Source organism: Grus americana, chromosome 22 (assembly GCF_028858705.1).
Source record: "Grus americana isolate bGruAme1 chromosome 22, bGruAme1.mat, whole genome shotgun sequence".
Classification (NCBI taxonomy): domain Eukaryota; kingdom Metazoa; phylum Chordata; class Aves; order Gruiformes; family Gruidae; genus Grus; species Grus americana.
In genome coordinates, this window is record NC_072873.1 from 1,468,179 (window position 1) to 1,485,077 (window position 16,899).

Here is a 16,899-nt window from a genome sequence, read left to right on the forward strand (position 1 = left end):
GAGGGCAGCGTTGCTAACGGCACCGGGGTGCAGAAATAGGCGCCTTGTGCCCAAAGCAGCAAACGCTTCAAGTGGACTCGAGCCTTTTAATGCTCTTTTACAGCAGCTGCAGTAACTCGGAGGGGCGGGAGGAGGAAGCCATCCTCTTTTTCTGGGGTTTTTCCCAACACTGAATGTCTCTCCTGGAGCGCACCCCCTGTACCCTCCCAGGGACGTGGTGGGCAGCGCTGGGTGCTTGGGACGCTGCCCGGCACCGCAGCAAGCCGTCGTGCAAAGCCGTGCGAAGCTCCTGACGCCGTGTTCCTGGCTGAGGTTGGAGTCTCCTCCGTGCGCTCCCAAGAAATCCTTCTCCACCAGATAAGATCAGACTTTACGTTCCTGCTATTTATAAGGTTAAAATAGGAGGATGGGGGAAGAACACGGGAAAAATAAAAACCACCTTGAAGGCTTCGAGGCCATCCTTCCTATCACGGATTCGCAAGTCTCCGTTCCCGGGGATGCGGGGGAAAAAACCAAGCGGCACGCCAACGCAGTGATGCTCTTTATTGGCATCTGACGGATACACAAGGACAGCTACCCACCCGGCCGGCGCGGCGGCCAGCCACCCCCCCACCCCGTGCATCGCCCCCCCCACCTCATGCTGCTCACACCCCACCCGCACACCCCCCAGACTCCTTCTACGACGGCTATTTCTTCACCGTAAAACTTCCTAGTAGATCGGCATTGGTATTAGAGGGGGGTGAGTGGAGAAACACGCCTTCTTTGTACAACAGAAACATTAGAAAAGGACACAAAACATACCGACGAGCACTAACTTTGGCTTGGTTTTCCCTCCTTAGTTTGTTTTTTTTTTTAAATTATTTTTATTTATTTCCTGCAGCCAGGGATTTGAGGCATCCCCTGGCTTCTCTTTGGATGCTGAGTTTGTCTCCCTTTCCTCAGCCCTGAGGAAATCCCTTTACTATGGCAATTGAAACCTGAGACCATGGCAATATTGTCCTGAAGAAAAGCAATTTCCAGCTGGCAAGGTACGGTCACGTCGGCTTGTCAGACTGAATCGGGCAGTTTTTTGCTTTTGATCTGGGCACTTTATTCCAAGCCGCCCTTAGTTCGTAGTCGAGTTGCTTCACCAAAAAAAAAGGGATCAATGGAAACAACCTGATGATAACCAACATTTAAACTCATCCAAAAGCATCCCTGCGGATGGCTCGGTCTGCAAGGAGCCGGCGACCCAGCTGGAGGCTTGTACGCCGGAGTTGCCCACTGCAAGTGGGGTTGCAGATTTGGGGTGGTTTCCTTGGATTTTAGTGATGGGAGAGGGTCGGGACTCAGACATGGGACTCGCAGCCCCGTCAAGGCCAAGCGTTTCTAACCAACGGGCTTGGCACGGGCAGCCAGTGGCCAAAGTTGTTCCTCCAAAGGGATCTTTGCTCTTTCATTGCGTGAAGGCAGGAGGCATCACATAGCCCATCCTGGAGATCCAGATTCAGCCTGTGCCGCTTTATCATCCAAAGCACAGGGGACAAAATTCCCAAAAGCTTTTGAAGGACCCGGATGCTTGGAGCTTAGCGATGCAGGCTCCAATCCCTCGGAAAGCACCGAGCTCTCCATCCCGATGTCCGGCAGCTCAGCTGGGAACAGCCAAATCCATCCATGTTCCCAAGTTTCTCATGGACCTGCTGCGGCAATTTTTTGGGGGGGGGTGTGTTTCCCTGCCTCCCCATTGAGTCTTTAAGGCCAGAAACAAGGTGGGACCGAAGGCTTGGACTTCAAAAGGAAAGCTCACCTTGCAGGAGGAAAGCAAGTGAGGAAGAGCAGAGGGGCCGGGGCGAGCGCCATCACCCCGCGTCACACGTAGAAACACCGAGCAGTTAGTAAAATGACATGATATTATTTACAAGTCTTGCTTATCTCCTTAAGGAGGGGAGGAAAATCACCTTCTGCCTTCAGGAAAGAGTTTCTGGCCGAATCCAGAGGCGAAGGGGGGGTCCATAGGCACAGACGTGCTCTGGTGCCATGCACCAGCTCGCCTTGCAGTGCTTCCTCTGCAAAAAGCTCATGATGCTCCGGGCAAGCGAGATGTAAAAGCCGTAGCTGTGTTGGGGACATCCCCGGGGCCGCGCTGGGTGGCAGATGGCGGGGAGAATGGGGTGCTCACCCACCCGGCGGCTGCTCTCCAGCATCACCCATGGGTGAGCTGGGTGCTGGGTGGGGAGCTGATATGCCAAGAAAATGCACTTATAGCTCTGGAGGCATGGAAGAGGTGGGTGATGTCCCCTCCCCGGGGGATCCCGGCAGAGGGAGGAGCTGGGGGCACCCAAGGGTGCCCCGGGGAGGCAGTCGGTGCACCCAGGGTGGGCAGAGGTGAAGGGCCCGCAGGGGAGCGGGCAGGGGCATTTCCGAGCCACCGTCACAGTGCTGGAGGAGGAGGAGGAGGAGCCCTTACAAGCAGGGTCAGGACCACCAGCCCCGGCTGGGTCTGCGGGCGAGGAGGGACAGTGCAATCGCGGCAGGGTGGCTTCGCTCCCGGGTCGGTGCGGCGTGGGGACGCCGGGGCTGGCGGCAGGGGAAGGATGCGCTGAGCCCTTTGGTCGTGTCCCCGCGGCGGGCAGGCACTTTTTCAGCCCTTTAGACCTCGTGTCCCCCCCGTGGAGCTCCAGTGCCGGGGAGGAGGTGGCACCCAGATGTCTGGTCCTCAATGTTTGGGTGGTCCCGGCCGCTCCTCACCGAGACCAAATGCTGGCAGCCCTGTGGAGCTTCCGTGGGGGCTGCGCCCCCCAAATTTCACAGTGTAGCTTGGGCTGCTGGAAGCCAAGTCCTTCTCCCCAGCCCACCCCCCATGGCGCAGCCCGGCCGTAGGACCGCTCCCCTCCCAAAATCCCAGTACGGCAGCTCCAGCTCCCCCCATGCCCATCGCAGCCCTGCCCTTCGCCGGCGGTTTGGGGAAAGCAGCTGGATTTCAGGGCACAGGAGGGGGAGCAGGAGACAGCGGCAGGGTGGGCCAAGGAGGAAGGGCAGGAGGAAGAGGAGAACCAGAGCCCCAGGGAGGAAGGAGAAGGAGATGGAAGGGGAGAGAGAAGAGGGCTGAGAGCGCAGGGCTCATTCCTGCGTGCGTCCGTCCGTCCGTCCAGCCTCCCCGGGGCTGCAGAGGATGCTCCGGCGGCAGATGGGCTTTGAGCCGGACTGAGCCCCGCACCCAACCCGCTCACGGGCTGCCGGGGGGAGGGGGCGTTGGGAGGGGGCGATACCGAAAACAGGAGCTCAGTGCATACAGGACTGTAAATTGGGGAGGCCCGGGGAGCCCCCGCTTCCTTCCCACCCTCCCCTCCGGGGCTGTCAGTGCCGGGGAGGGGAGAGGCGAGGGGGCGAAGGGGGAAGGGGACCCCGCGGGGCCACCCCGGGCCACCCTTCAGACAGGAGAGGTGGCAGTGGACTCGCTGTACAAGCTCTCGGCGATGTCCCCGCGCTGGATCTTGCGCAGGGCTGCGAGCAGGGCGTCGAGGGTGGCCGTCTCCTTGGAGGACCAGTCGGCCAGGAGAGCCCGGGCGGGCGATTCCTCCCGGGTGAAGGAGTCTATGAGGTCCTCTTTGTAGCCAAGCTCCCCGGCCAGCTGCCTCCACGTCTCCTCCGCGGAGCTGCTCAGCAGCTTCTCCACCTCCTCCTGCTTGCTGGGCGGCAGGTTGGCATAGAGGTTCCCGTCTCCCTTGGGCGCTGGGAAGGACAAAGCGGCGTTAAGCCCATCCCCGGGATGCCCTTGCCCACCCTGCGGCACCCGCTTCACCCTACCTGGCCCCTGGGTGCTCTGGCCGGGCGGCTGCTGGTCGTGCAGGCTCTGGCTGTCCACCGAGATGCCGCTGTCGCTGTGCAGCTTCTCCCCCTCCGGCGAAGGCGTCTGGTTCACCGGGCGGTTGTTGGCCCCTTGCTTGTTCTGTTTGCAGTTGTTCCACCTGCGGGGAGAGGAGCGGGGAGGTGACAGCCAGCGGTGACATCCCCTGGCTGGGAGCAAGTTCGGTGCTTCATCCTCCTTTCCTGGGACTTTTCCCAGGGAGAAGTGTTTCTCCCACAGCTCCTGGCTCAACCTCTCCAGCACAGCAGCCGGATCGATTTAAATCGGCATTTCTAGCTGCCAAGGGGGTGCCCAGCTCCTGAGCTTTGCAAGGGACCGGGGCAGGGCTCCCTTCCGCAGGGACCTGCTGCAAAAATGCAGCTGCGCTGCCGGAGCTTGCACGGGTCCCGGGGCTGCCGGTGGGTGCCCCCTCACCCTCAGGGTGCCTCCAGCCCCGGGTGCCCGGGGAGCCGCCGAGCCGGCCCTGGCCTGCACGGGGCAGGTGCAAACCCAGCGCGCCGGGGATGAGCCGCTGAGCGTGATCGGCCGCGACGGCCGCCCGCGGCGTGCCGGAATGAGCAGGGGTGGGGGGGGTGTTGCGATGAGGGCTTGTGGGGGGTGTGTGGCATACACTGCCATCTCCCTCTTTCACCCCTCAACCTGATTTCTCGTGCATTTTTTGAAATCGGGCTCCTACCCACCCAGCCTGGCCCCCTCCCTCCCTTCTTGGTGACATCTCCGGCTGCGGGACCTCTGAGGGGGGTGACAGCCTGTCTCCCACTACCCAAACCCTCTGCCACGACGCTGCCTTGGTCCCCCACCTTTTGAAAGCGATGTAGGCCACCAGCCCCACCACCACGGCCGCCAGGATGGAGCAGTAGACAGGGATGAGGTTGTCGGCGGTGCCACGGCTCACGACGGGCTGCGAGCTGCCCATGACGGTGGTGACGGTGTCTGCCAGGGTGCTGGGCATCACTTCAGTGTCGAAGGGGTCCCTGGTGATGGGCTCGGGGCTGTCGGAGCCCACCAGAGACGGCGTGTGTGTCGTCCAGCGAGGGTGGAGGTCTGCCAGGCAGGAGAGGAAAAGAAATGAGAATAATCAGCCCTGCAGCCGGCCATGCCTCGTAATGGGCTGCGGCAAGGGAATTGGTGAAGGGACAACGAGCTCTGCAGCGATCTTCTCCCAAAGGCTGCGGGGCTTGCGGAGGTGCCAGCTCTGCCCCATCCCCGTGTCCCCAGGCGTGTCCTTGCAAACCACCTTGTCCCCTGGCCCCAGACAGCATCAGCCTCCCCGGTCCCCAGGACAAGCTGAAGCCGTCCCCTGCCCCAAATGGCTGATGGTGCCTGGTCACGGCTGGACACGGACACGGCTTTGTAAGCCCTTCTTCCCCAGCACTGGGTTTGCTCGATTCCTGCATCTCTTCCCCCAACGTGCAAGCTGCAGGCGGAGCCCTGGGCTCCCAGCGCTGGTACCGAAGCCCAGGGACGTGGCCCAGCTGCCTCCCACCCACCGCACATCCGCACCGGGACGACCCAGCTGCCGCCCGCACGAAGCCCATCTGCTGCCGGCAGCACCAGAGCCTGGGTTTGCCCCGTTCCCGGCCCCTGCCTGCAGCCACGTGCCCCCACCAGCCCCGGCCCCTTCGGGAGTGACCCCGTTCCTGCCGCACCCAGGCTTGTCCCACGGAGCGAGTGGGCACGTCTCGTCTTGCCCCGGGAAAACGCTTCCACCTGCAGCTGCCCCATCCCCTCCCCTGGGTACCGGCTCCCTCCCAAACCCCCCCGCACCCCTCTCCCGTGGGGCTGTGCCACGAGGATGGAGCGGGTGCCGCGGCGGGGAGCTGGCATCTCGCCCCCCCCCCCGCCGAACCCTGCTGCCCTTTCGGAGCGGTGCTTCGGTGGCCATCGCGGCCGTTTCCGGCGGGGCCCCGCTGGCGGCTGACAAAGCTGGCCCTGTGCTCCTTGACTTATGGCTCCATTTACTCGACCCTTTCAAGGGAGCTGCGCTGGCTGCCCCCGCGCTGTGAATCAGCAGCAGCCAGGACAAAGCCCTTTTCTCCCCGTCCGGGCTCGGGGCAGGGAATCACGCTGCTGCTGCCAAGGAGCAACCGGGGTGTCCCCAGCCGGCGCGGCCCTGACACTCCTTGGGGGGCTCCGCTCGGCAGTGGGGTGCAGGCTGGCACGGCGGGGGGCTGCTGCCGGTCAATGATGCTCTCCCCCTTCCCCCGGCACTGAACCCTCCCGGGCTGCGGGGTCGGCTGTTCCCCGGCTCTTAAGGGCAGTTAATTCCCATCAGAAATCCATCGGCTGCCAAGTTCCCTCCTGATGAAGGCTCGGGCGGTGGCGAGCATGGCGTCAGGGACCGGTGACCCTCTCGGCTCCGCTCGCTGTTCCTGGGCACCAAAAGCCACCCGGCACAGCGCCCGCACCCGCGGCAGCGTCCTGCCGGGAGCTCGGCCAAGGAAGCCGGGCGTGTGCCAGGGAGGTGAGGGCTCACGGCAAGAGCCCGAGGGCTGGGGGTCTCAGCTGGACACGGGGGTCCTCTCCTCTCCTCCAAGCCCAGGGACGTGCCCCTGCCTCCCCATTGCTGTGGTACAAGGGGAAACTGAGGCAGGGGAACATGAGGCGAACCCAGCTCTCCGCTCTGCAACGGCTGTCCCCAGAAAAGGCGGCATTACCTCTGCACTCGGCATCCGAGATGGCCGTGCACTCCTTCACCATCACCTCGTTCTCCTCGCAGGTGGTGCAGGGCAGGCAGGGGTCCACGAAGTTGGCTTCACTGGAGAAGGTGCCCTCGGGACATTCCTCGCAGACCGTGTCCTGCGAGTCCTGGCAGGGGAACATGAGGCCGAAGCCCACCTCGCACACCCGGCACTCCTTGCAGGTCCCGTTCGGCTCGTCCTGGTAGTAGCCATAGGCACAGCGGCACACGGCGTCGTCCGACTCCACGCAGGGTGCGGACATGCTCTGCAGCCCCACGCACTGCGTGCAGGGCTTGCACGGCTCCGTGGCGCTCACCGTGTCCGAGTAGGTGACGCCTGGCAGGGGACAGAGGGTGAGGTGAGCCGGGTCCCCGGCATGGCAGCCCCATCCCCATGGCCACCGGCTTCGTCCCATCGCCCAGTAGCGCCGGGCTGGGGAATGGGCTTGTGCAGCGGCTGCTGGCTGGCACCATCTCCCCTTTCCCCATTTTTCCCCTCCTCTGGGCCAGAGGGAGAGGTGTCCTCCCCGGCAGCCCCCCGACACCACCGAGCACCCCCAGCCCGCAGGCTCCATTACCAGCTGCACCCTTCCTGCAGCAATTCCCCAGCTCAGTGGGGAACGTACCCATCCCAGAGCTGGGTGCCCGTGTCCCTGGGCAAGCATCCTTGTCCCCAGCCGGAGCGAGCATCGCCCCCATTTTCGACCTCCATATGGTCCCCGTGGGCATCCTGCAGCCATCGCTGCTCCCCAAACACTTTCCCTTCTGCATCCTGCCCAGGGGATCCCTCGGGGCATCGCCGCCCTGCGCCCCCCTCCTCGGCCACGTGTCCCCGGCGGGCTCGGGGAGGCCGGGAGATGCGGGGTGTGATGCGAACAGGAGGTTACAACACTAATTGCTGACTCTCCGCTGACCCCAGGGCTTCTTGTTCTCTGGTTTCATCCTGCGGGACTGACTCTGCCGGGGAAATCAATCCTCCTCCCGCAGACCGGCAAGCCACCCCCGCGCCCCCTCGCTCCCCCTGCCCGCTCCCAAAGGTGTTTGAAGATATTTTTAGCCTGGGAAGACGGGTCAGCTCCTGTCCTGGAGGCACAGCTGCCGTCCGTGCCAGCTGCCTCCCATCGATCCCCCCGCAGCCCACGCTGCCGCAACACCCTGCCTTCCCTTGTCCGAAACGCCGGGGCGCAGTCCAGCCTCCGTGATGAAGAAGGTGTCGGGGAGATCAAGGGCAATCCCTCCGCTAGCCCTGCTCCTCAGGAAGGTAATCCAGCCACGCGCTAATCTTTAATTACCTGCCTGTCTCCCGAGGATGACTGTGGGGGACAGCAATTCCCACCCTCGGTGGCCTCCAGCTTCCCCGGGTGGCCGAGGAGAGGTCGAGCCATGGCCAGGCTCAGGGCAGGGCTGTTCTGCTGCTTAATTTTTGGCTGTTTTCAAGATAGAGGGGAATGAAGAGCCCCGAGACCTTGGTGATGGGCAGGGTTAGAGGGATGGAGGTGCCGTCCCAGCCTCGGCAGCTGCTTTCTCGCCACGAGCCCTGAGCAGTGACAGCCGTGACGTTTCCACCCCCAACATCTCCCCCTGCCCCGTGTCTGTGTCTGGGCATCCTGCTCCTCTCTTGGGGCCGGCCCCCTGCCCTCCCTGGAACTGCAGGACCCCAGGGATGAACCCGCTCCACTGCTGCCGCCTCGGCTCTGCCCCGGGGGGGGGGGGCGAGCAGCCCCTGCCCCGCTGCCCGGCCAAGCGAGCAGAGCCGGAGCAGCACCGGGTCGGCCGCCGGCGTGCACAGCTCCCATTAACCTGGGCTCATCCTTTGCATTATTCTGAATTATTGATAGGCACCATTAGAGCGGGGAAGTGGCCAGGAAAGGCATACGGCTGAGTGGGCACATTTTCAGTGGCAGCAAGGTATCTGAGCTGAGCGATTACAGCTGAGATTCAAACAGGGCCCCCCCCCCCCCCGCGGCAATGGAGGCTGGCGAGGGGGATAAATAAATCATGAGGCAGCAATCGGGGTGGCTGGCAAGCAGGGGGAGAAGGAAAATTAAAAAAAAAGCAAGTGGTCATTTGGGCTAATGCAGGGACCGTCTCCTCTGGCCCCCCGGCCCCTGCGGGCTTTGGCAAGGGTGGTGCTTTGGTTGTAGCAAATTTTTGCAAAACAATTTGGCTGGTGAATCGGGAAGACATCCAAGGCGAGAGCTCGGAGGCAGCCCGGGGTGGAGGTGGGGATCTCGGCGGCCCAGGGCTGTGCCCGCATTCCTCCCCGCCGGCTCACGCTTGGCAGGCAGGGCGCTCTGCCGGGACCGAGGCTGCCTGCACCTGCCCAGCGCCTGCGGGATCCAGCGCGAGCCCAGGTCCAAAAGGACCCTGTCCCCATCCCAGCAAGGGCTGGCGGTGGGCTTTGCAGGTCTCCTTCTCTTCCCACCCCAAAATCCCGCTCTGGGCTCAGAGAAGAGCTGGGGGAGCGTTTGCCCCCTTGCAGCACCCTGCACCCATGAGTCACCCCACGGTCACCCCCACCCAGCAGCTCCCAGCTGATGAGCTTCTGGGGATTAATTAGTCCGTGCTGCCGTTCATGAGTGAATGAATGAAAGGCTGCAGCTGGGGCAGGGCTGGGGGTGTAAAGCAGGAGGGTTTGCAGGGGCTTTGTCCTGCCTGTGGTTCTCTGGTTTGTCTGTGGGTCTTGGAGGTGGTGAGGTTGCTCCTGCCTTGGTGCTGCTCCTCCTCACAGCTGCCTGGTCCTGCCCTGGGGTGGGCACCACGCTCATGTGCCCTGGTAGGTAAGTGGCATCTCACACAGCGGGTATTCCCAAGCTGGGGCGGACAGGGCTGTGAGCTGCTGGACTGGGAGGCAGGTGAAGGGGGAAACTGAGGCACAGAAAGGGGGATTGCCAGTCCCAGAGCAGCTGCTTGGGGCCAGGAGCACTCAGCTGTGCTGGCCCATCAGCAGCAATGCCAAGCAAGGCACAAGCGCTGCCCTGGGGCTTTGCTCTCAGCCTGTGCGTGATGCTGGGAGGCCTCGGGGCTGCAGCGTTTGCTCCTGGCTGCCCTCGTCCCCGCAGGGGTGGAGGACGGGGCCAGACCCTTTTGTCCTGGTACTTTCCAGCTCAGCTCCCTGACCCAACAGAGCTGCTGCCTGATGTTAATCCCCCTGCAAAAATGTAAAATTCCTGGCCTGGGGCAACACAGGGCTGGGCAGGAGGAGCTGGGATGCAAACCAGAGCAGTGGTGCTTCGACCCAGCTGGTGCACCGACTTCAGCACTGCACCCAGGTCACAATCCTGGTCTCTCCATAACCTCTACATCCCACCTCCTCCAGGGAGGGCAGAAACTCCCTTTATCCTCTTGGTTCCCAGAAAAAAAACTGGGGAGACAAGCCATCTGCCAGCCTGGAAGCGTAGGGTGTTGCAGGAAACTGGCTCATCTGAGCACCCCCAGGAAGGCAAAGCAACCCTCTGGATTTACAGCCCTGCTCACGGGGGAGCTGGAGCCCCTGGCCAGGCTCCCTGCAGGAAGGGCCCTCGGGGGGACGGAGGGCGCGGTGGACGCCTGGCACCTCGCCGTAAGATGGGTCTGAGCCCGGCGGGGTTATCCTGCACAGCGGCCCCGAGGCTGCAGCCGTGGGGGGGGGATTCAGCCTCCCCAATCCCTGCAGCCAGGCGCTGGGAGGGCAAGCGCCGTTCATCGATTTTGCAGGAAAGCAAGAGGTATTTTTAGCACTGCCCTGACACTGCTCGTCCCCTGCTCTGTGCTGGCGCTGCTCTGCTTATACTGCTTCTCCCCCCTGCCCCGGACTTTGCCTCCTCTGCGCTCCCCCACAGCCGTGCTCTGTCCCTTCCCCCTCTCAAATCGCATCCCCGGAGCAATCCTGGCTTGGCTGGCACAGCTTTTCCTACAAATACTTGTCCTTAGGCCTTCAAAGGGTTTGCAGCAGTGAATTTGAAGGGCAGATTGCTTATGCCTATCATGGCGTTGTTTAAACAGTAATAGTTGGACCACTTCATCTGTAAGCATTTAAGCAGGTCTCCAGCACACATCTCCGACCGACATTTATGAAGCATTTGACATAGGCAATGTGCCTGGACCTGGCCAGGAGAAAACAGTTCCCCTCTCTTGGGGACCCTATGATTTGCTTCTCCCCTCTCAAACTTGCTTTTATTTTGCAGTATTTACAAAGTTGGGGTTTTTTTTTAAAAAAAAAAAAAGCCCCACAGGTGGCTCACTGGGAGACATCCCCGTGGCTGGATCTGACAAGGCACAGTCAGCGTGGGGAGGGGAATGTTTCAGAGGCAAACGCTGGTCACGAGCCAGTAGCCGAGGAGCCATCGGGAGGGAGACGGTGCTGGAAGGGATCTGCAAAGGTGCCTGGCACCAATGGGCCCCAAAACGGGGCGGGGGGGAGCTGCTGCATCCATGGCTGGGATCTGCAGGGCAGATGCTTCGGGGACGCGCTGGGCGTAACGCCGGTGTCAGGGCAGAGATGCCTGGGAAGGCTGCAAGGGCCGTGCCCGGGACCGCTGCGCTGTGCGTGGAAAGGCAGGGGCAGGCAGCACAAACTGTGCCTGGGCAACACTTCCAGGAAGGAAGGAGGATGCGTGTGGGGAGACCCAAGTGCCTGCTAATACTCGTGGTCCCCGAAGCCCCCCCCGTACCCCGTGCCAGCCCCTTTGTGGTGCTTCACCAAGGGGAGCAGGTACTCACTGTCCAGGCAGGGCTCGCAGACGGTCTGGTTGACCCCGCAGGGCTGCACCACCCCCTCTCCCAGGTTGCAGGCTTTGCAGCACTCCCCGCTCGCGGTGTACATCTTGGTGGGGCACTTCTCCCTGGAGCCCCAGGCGGGTCCCTGGGAGAGAGAACAGAGCCGGGAGGTGACCCTTGTTACGGGACCCTCCCTGCAAGGGCAGGCGGAGAAGCGTGTCGCATCCAGGCGGGGTCCGGCTCTGGGGCGGACATCCCATGTCAGGGCTCACCCACGAAATATAGGTCCTGAGAGAAGCACCTTCCCTGTGTAAAACTCGCTCATCAAGAAAGCCCCTGCCCAGTGCTGCTGCAGGAGGGAGGTCGGGAAAGCCCACGGTCCGGGCTGGTATTTTGGGGGCAGGGGGGAATGTGGGCTTTTCTGCAGGGTTACAGCATTGTTTGCCCTGGTCTGTCATCTGGGCTGTCCCCTCTAAGGATGCTTTGCCATCCCGAAGGGTTCAGCCCTTCCCAGCCTGGGGGAAGGCAGGGCACTGCCTACGGGCTGGCAGCAGGGAGACCTGCCTGCTGCGATGGAGGGTTTGGAGAGCTGGGCTGGCAGCTCTGCGCAGCGATCTTCCTGCACGTGGGGATCAGAAATCAGACCCCACGATGGAAGAGGAGAATTTGAAGGGAGCACCGAGAGCTTCAGCAACATGACTGTCTAATGGAAGTAAGCGTATCTGCTTATAAAACCTGTCGTCACACATGGAAGCAATAAATGTGCCACGAGCGGTGGGGTCGGAGCCACCCTGCACGTGCACTTTGCAGCCTGGGGTGCGTTTGCAGAACGGCTGCTCCCCAAAACACCTCTTGGCCAGGCCCCTGAGGTGCAGGAAGCATCTCTGACTGGGCGCGGGGCCGCCGAGATGCCCGCGGTGATCTGAGCTCTGCCAGGGTTCCTTGTGCTCCCCCTGCTCGCAGGCAGGTGTGCTCCAGGACTGGACCATCCCTTTGCCATCCAACTAAGCCTGATTTTTTGGGGGGAGAAACTCAGCTAATGCTTGGAGAAGCTCACCCTCCCCGTGCATCTGGATGCCTCGTCAGCCAGTTGGCCGCCTCCTTGCACAATGCGGCGTTATGAACTCGCTGTGCATCATCCGGCAGCATCCGGCCCGGCTGAGACAATGGAGCGCCAATTATAGGCATCTGAATGACAAAGTGCTCCAATTACCCTGCGCTTGAAAGCATGTGCTCTCCTCCCTGGCGCTGCTTCGCCAGCCCAGGCTGGCAGCCTGCTCTGGTGCTGGGCTGCAGCTGGGTAAGCAGGAGGGTTTGGGGAGCGGGGAGCTTCCCAGCACCCCCAAACGACAGCCAGGGAATGGGTTTGGGGGTGAGGAAGGGGCTCGCTTTGCAGCGGGCTGGCTGCGTGCCTCTCCTGGGGGACAGATCCAGCTCGTGGGGCTTTGCAGCAAACCTGGCTGGAGCTCACCCCGCTGCTCCATCCCCTGCAGCCCTGACTTGCAGCATCTCCCCTGCTCGGGCGGGGGTTTGCCCACCTCCCCATGGTTGTGGCAGCGGCAGCAGCAGCCGTGAGCGGGGCCGGGGGAGCAGCCGAATGTGCCTGGCTATAAATAGTGCTGGGAAGGCTGGGGCAGCGCAGCTGGGGCCGGCAGTGGCCAGCTCTCCCACGCCGCAGGCAGCTGCAAGCGGCTCCGTACGCCCGTGGGGATGGGACCTGGCCGTGCCGCTTCCTCCGTGCGACACCCAGACCCCCCCGGCCACATGTCCCCTCCTCGTAGGGCTGCCAGGAGCAGCCGATGCCTCCCCCTGCCAGGTCACCCCCTCCGCGCTCCTAAATCCTGTAGAAAATGCAACTTCCAATCCCAGGTGCTGCACACCTCCCCCCCCCAGCTCTGCTGGCGTTTCCCTTACAGTTCTCTGTCTTGAGCACTGAAACCCCCATAAAGATTAACACACTTATACGAGGGGCACATGGTCTGCATTAGCCCGCTGAAATGTGCATGTTATTAACACAACTCCTGTTGACAAAGCCACAGGTATTAACACCATAAAGCATTTTGACAGCTGGACCAAGGAGGGGGGCACGGACGGAGGGCGCGAGCAACACCTCTGTAAGCTTTTAATTGCTTTTGGAGTTGTGTCACGGGGGTTTTGTGTCCTAGCAGATGTCACCAGTTAAGGAGATGGCCTCGGAGGGAACCAGGAGAAGCAGGAGTTCGGCACGGCACCGTTAGCTCCGGGTCCCTGGCACAGAAGATCACTTCACACCAAAGCGGGGAAGGGAGGGGATGCTACAGCTGGAGATGGGCCCAGCGGCAAGCCTGGATCCGAACCACCCGTGAGCCTGGCAGACGGGCTCTGCCTTTCTTGGCGAAGCACCCTGTCTAGGAAAGGCCAAACCCCTGGCTCTGAGCAATCCCCAAACTTCGGGCAGCAGAGAAAGCCACATCTGAGGTCTGCGGGTCTGGCCAAGCCTCGGCACAGCAGGACTGGGAGGGCTCTGCCTCTTCCCACGTGGAGCTACCGGCCAAGCAGCACAGGTAAGGAGCAACAAACATGGGGTGCCCGGGATTTGGGGTGGCCGCGGGGCTGTGGCCACAGCTGTGGGTGCACATCTGGACCTGCCCGAGCGAGGGCTCAGCGGAGCAGCCGGGCTCCCCCTGTGCGCACCCCCCACCCTCCCCGCTCGGCAGGTGTAATTCCGGGGGGCAGATCCAGCCCCGAGGCAGCGGGTGCCCTGGCTGGTGACGGCTGGGCTCAGCCCTGACCCGGGGAGGCGGCTGCGGAGATTTGGGGGACACCAAAACCCAGCCCTGCTGCAGCCGCCCGAGGTGGGTAACTCCCTGGGGAGAAATCATTTGAATCCATGCGGCTGGGACAGCTCTTGCCTTTCCTGCCACCCGCCTGCTCCCACAAGGATCCCCAGGGAGCCCGGCCAGCCCGGCCCCATGCCCGGTACCGTGGGTGTACGGGGGAAGGAGACCCTCCGGCACAGCGCCGCAAACGCTGCTCTCCTCCTCAGCCTTTGCGTGAAACCGCTAAAGCACCGGCTTTAGTACCCTGCCCGAAAGGGGTCCCGCTGCGTAACGAAACCTCTGGACCCCCATCAAATCCTCCACCCAACCTCAGCCCTGTTTCTGCCCCAGGTAGGGGGGTCCATCCCCGGGTGCCCACCCGGCCGCCCTGCTCCGGGCGTTTCCCTCTCTCCGTGCCCTGAAGTTTTGTCTCCGGCACACGCCGAGGCTGTGCCCATCCCGGGGGGTCACGCCGGGGAACAGGGTCTTGCTCTTTGTTCTGGGCAGCGAGTTTGGAGCTGGGAAGGTCTAAGGGAGATTTTGGGGATGTGGGATGGCAGGACATGAGGCAGTGGGGTGGGGGCAGCTTCCTCCCCCCCGCCCCCAGTGACCGAGGGCTCTGTCATCCTTTTTCCTGGGTAAAAGGGATGACAGAGCGCGGTGCAGCGGGATCAGGGGGCTGCATGAGCCATCCCTGTGGGTCCCCCATCACCCCCCCCGGCCCCCTCCGCACCCAGAAGTGCTCTGCCTGGCACCCCCGGGCCCCCCCGCCCGGTCCCCCCCCTGCTGCCCGGTGCCCTCGGGAACCCTCCAGCCCCGCATCTGCCTGCCTGGTACCCCCGGGACCTCCCGCTCCGCACCCTCAGGGCTCTCCATCCCGGTACACGTGGGACCCTCCGTGCCTGCCAGCCTGGTACCCCCGGGACCCTCCGCCACCCCTGTGCGATGCGCCCGGGACTCTCCATCCCGGTACCGCCCTTCTCGGTACCCCGGGACCCTCCATCCCACCCCCGCCCGGTGCCTCGGGGACCCCGGGCTCCCCCCGGGATGCTGCACCCCCGCTCCCCCCGGCCGGGCCCGCACTCACCGCCGGGAGCAGGAGCAGCAGCAGCGGCAGGAGCCCGGCCATGGTGCGGGGGCGGCGGGGCCGGTCACCCCCCCGAGAGCCGGTGCGCGGCCGGGCTGCCCTCCCTCTGCCGCCCGTCGCCTCGGCGGCAGCCAGAAAAGGGCTGCAAGTCCCTCCTCCTCCTCCTCCTCCTCTCCGCCCCCGGAGCATCACGGCGAGCGGCCGAGCCAGCACCCTCCTCCGCCGGCACACAAAGCCCAGACCCCTCCGGGCCCCCCCCCCGGACCCCCCGCCCTCCCACGAAGCGCTTTTGGGGTGTGCTTGGTCGCCAGCCAGCTCGCCCCAGCCCCTCAATTATTCACACCCACCCACCCATCCATCTCCACGCACCCTCCTCTGCTGTCCGTCCGTCCGTCCATCCATCCCCCCAAACGCACGCCCACATCCCTGATACTGCAGCTCCGAGCAGGGCAGCGGCCGTGGCTGGGGAGGGGTGACCAGACCTCCTCCGGCTGCGTGGGACAAGGGACAGCACCCCACGGGTGTCTGGATTGGTGACCCCGCCAGGACCCGGACCCCAAGGTCTGTCACAGCCGCCCGGGTGACACGGAGAAGCCCCCAGCGGGGAACGCGCTGCTGATGCTGCGGTATCCGAAGCTGCTCTTTGTAAATCAACCCTTGACAGTCAAAAAACCCCTGCTGATGTCCTTTGTTCCTAAAAAGCTCCCTGCTCCCCACATGCCGCTCCCCTCTGCCCTGGAGCTTCCAGCTTCTCGCAGGACAACTCTGCCTGGTGTCCTGCCCAGACCCCACGGTGATGGACATTGGAAATGCCACAGCCTGTCCCTCAGCCCAGCGAGATCCTCGCCTCGGTGTGTCAGCACCAGAAACGCTCTTTGTGGGGCTGACTGGAAAAACAAACTGGGTTTTCTGGTGCCGTTGGTAAGGGAGGGTAGCTGGAAACGGCCCAGACACACTCGCACCGGCCCCCGGGGTGGCTCCTGCGGCCGGGACGGAGGAGAGACACCTTCCCTCTCCGACGCTGTGCACTGCGCTGTCCCTCGTGTCCCACCAATGCCCTGCATTTCCTCGCCCCTCCGGGCTCTGCAGGTGCCTTTGGGGTTCCCGGTAGCGATGCTCAGTCCAGCCTTTCCCACCACCACGGTCAGTCGAGCCCCCCCCAGCTCCCCACAGCCCCTGTGGGCTCCTCCTTCGGGTCACATCTTCCCCTCCGGGCAGCAAAGCGCCCAGGGCTGAGCGCAGCTCAGCTGGATTTCCTCTCAAAAAGGGAATTACCAACTTCCCGAGGCGCACGAGGTCGGCTGATCCCGGCTGGCTTGCGCTGCTCCGATGGGCGGCCGGGAAGGGCTTTAAGGAAAGTCCCTCGTTTGTAGCCTTGCCTTTCCATGAGATTAAACTGCAGCCAAAGCTGCCATTTGTTCTCCGGCACGGAGACGCGGGAACACATGTGCGAACCACATGGCGATGGGTTCGCCGGCCAGAAAGCCGTGCCAGGGCCAGGTGGGGACGGGGCAGGATGTGCGCGGGGCCGTGGGGCGCGGGATACCCACCCGCAGATCGGATGGGCAGGGAGGGAAGCGATAAGCCCAGCATCCCGCTCGCTTTTTAACGCGCTGATGAACGGAAACGGGGCAGAGCTGCCTGCAGACATATGGCGGGGGGGGGCAGCCCGGGTCTCCCGCAATTAATTTGCTTTTGCCGTTCCGCCACAGCAAGCGGCAAACCTCTCCTTGGCCCCCTCGGTAAATCCCTCCACCCCGCAGGGTTTCGGGCTGTGGCCTCCCGCCGC

General features: G+C 63.3%; 1 protein-coding gene across 1 annotated transcript; it reads right to left on the reverse strand.

The window, feature by feature from the left end:
• Nucleotides 1–527: 527 nt before the first annotated feature.
• On the reverse strand, nucleotides 528–15,235 carry NGFR (nerve growth factor receptor). The gene is made up of 6 exons (XM_054801565.1): nucleotides 15,111–15,235; nucleotides 11,229–11,370; nucleotides 6,505–6,864; nucleotides 4,648–4,891; nucleotides 3,787–3,947; nucleotides 528–3,711 (listed from the first exon to the last, which is right to left on the reverse strand). Exons 1-6 carry the CDS (start codon nucleotides 15,150–15,152, stop codon nucleotides 3,410–3,412), a joined length of 1,251 nt encoding a protein of 416 aa, XP_054657540.1. The 5' UTR covers nucleotides 15,153–15,235; the 3' UTR covers nucleotides 528–3,409.
• Between the last annotated feature and the right edge of the window lie 1,664 nt (nucleotides 15,236–16,899).

What these genes read in the sequence shown, in the direction of transcription:
- NGFR (XM_054801565.1), bottom strand. Translation starts at nt 15,152, where the DNA reads ATGGCCGGGCTCCTGCCGCTGCTGCTGCTCCTGCTCCCGGCG. An exon ending in CTCGGATGCCGAGTGCAGAG is followed by an intron (nt 4,892 to 6,504) that starts GTAATGCCGCCT and finishes CCTGCCTGGCAG; the next exon opens with ACCTCCACCCTCGCTGGACG. An exon ending in CCAGAGCACCCAGGGGCCAG is followed by an intron (nt 3,712 to 3,786) that starts GTAGGGTGAAGC and finishes TGTCCTTCCCAG; the next exon opens with CGCCCAAGGGAGACGGGAAC.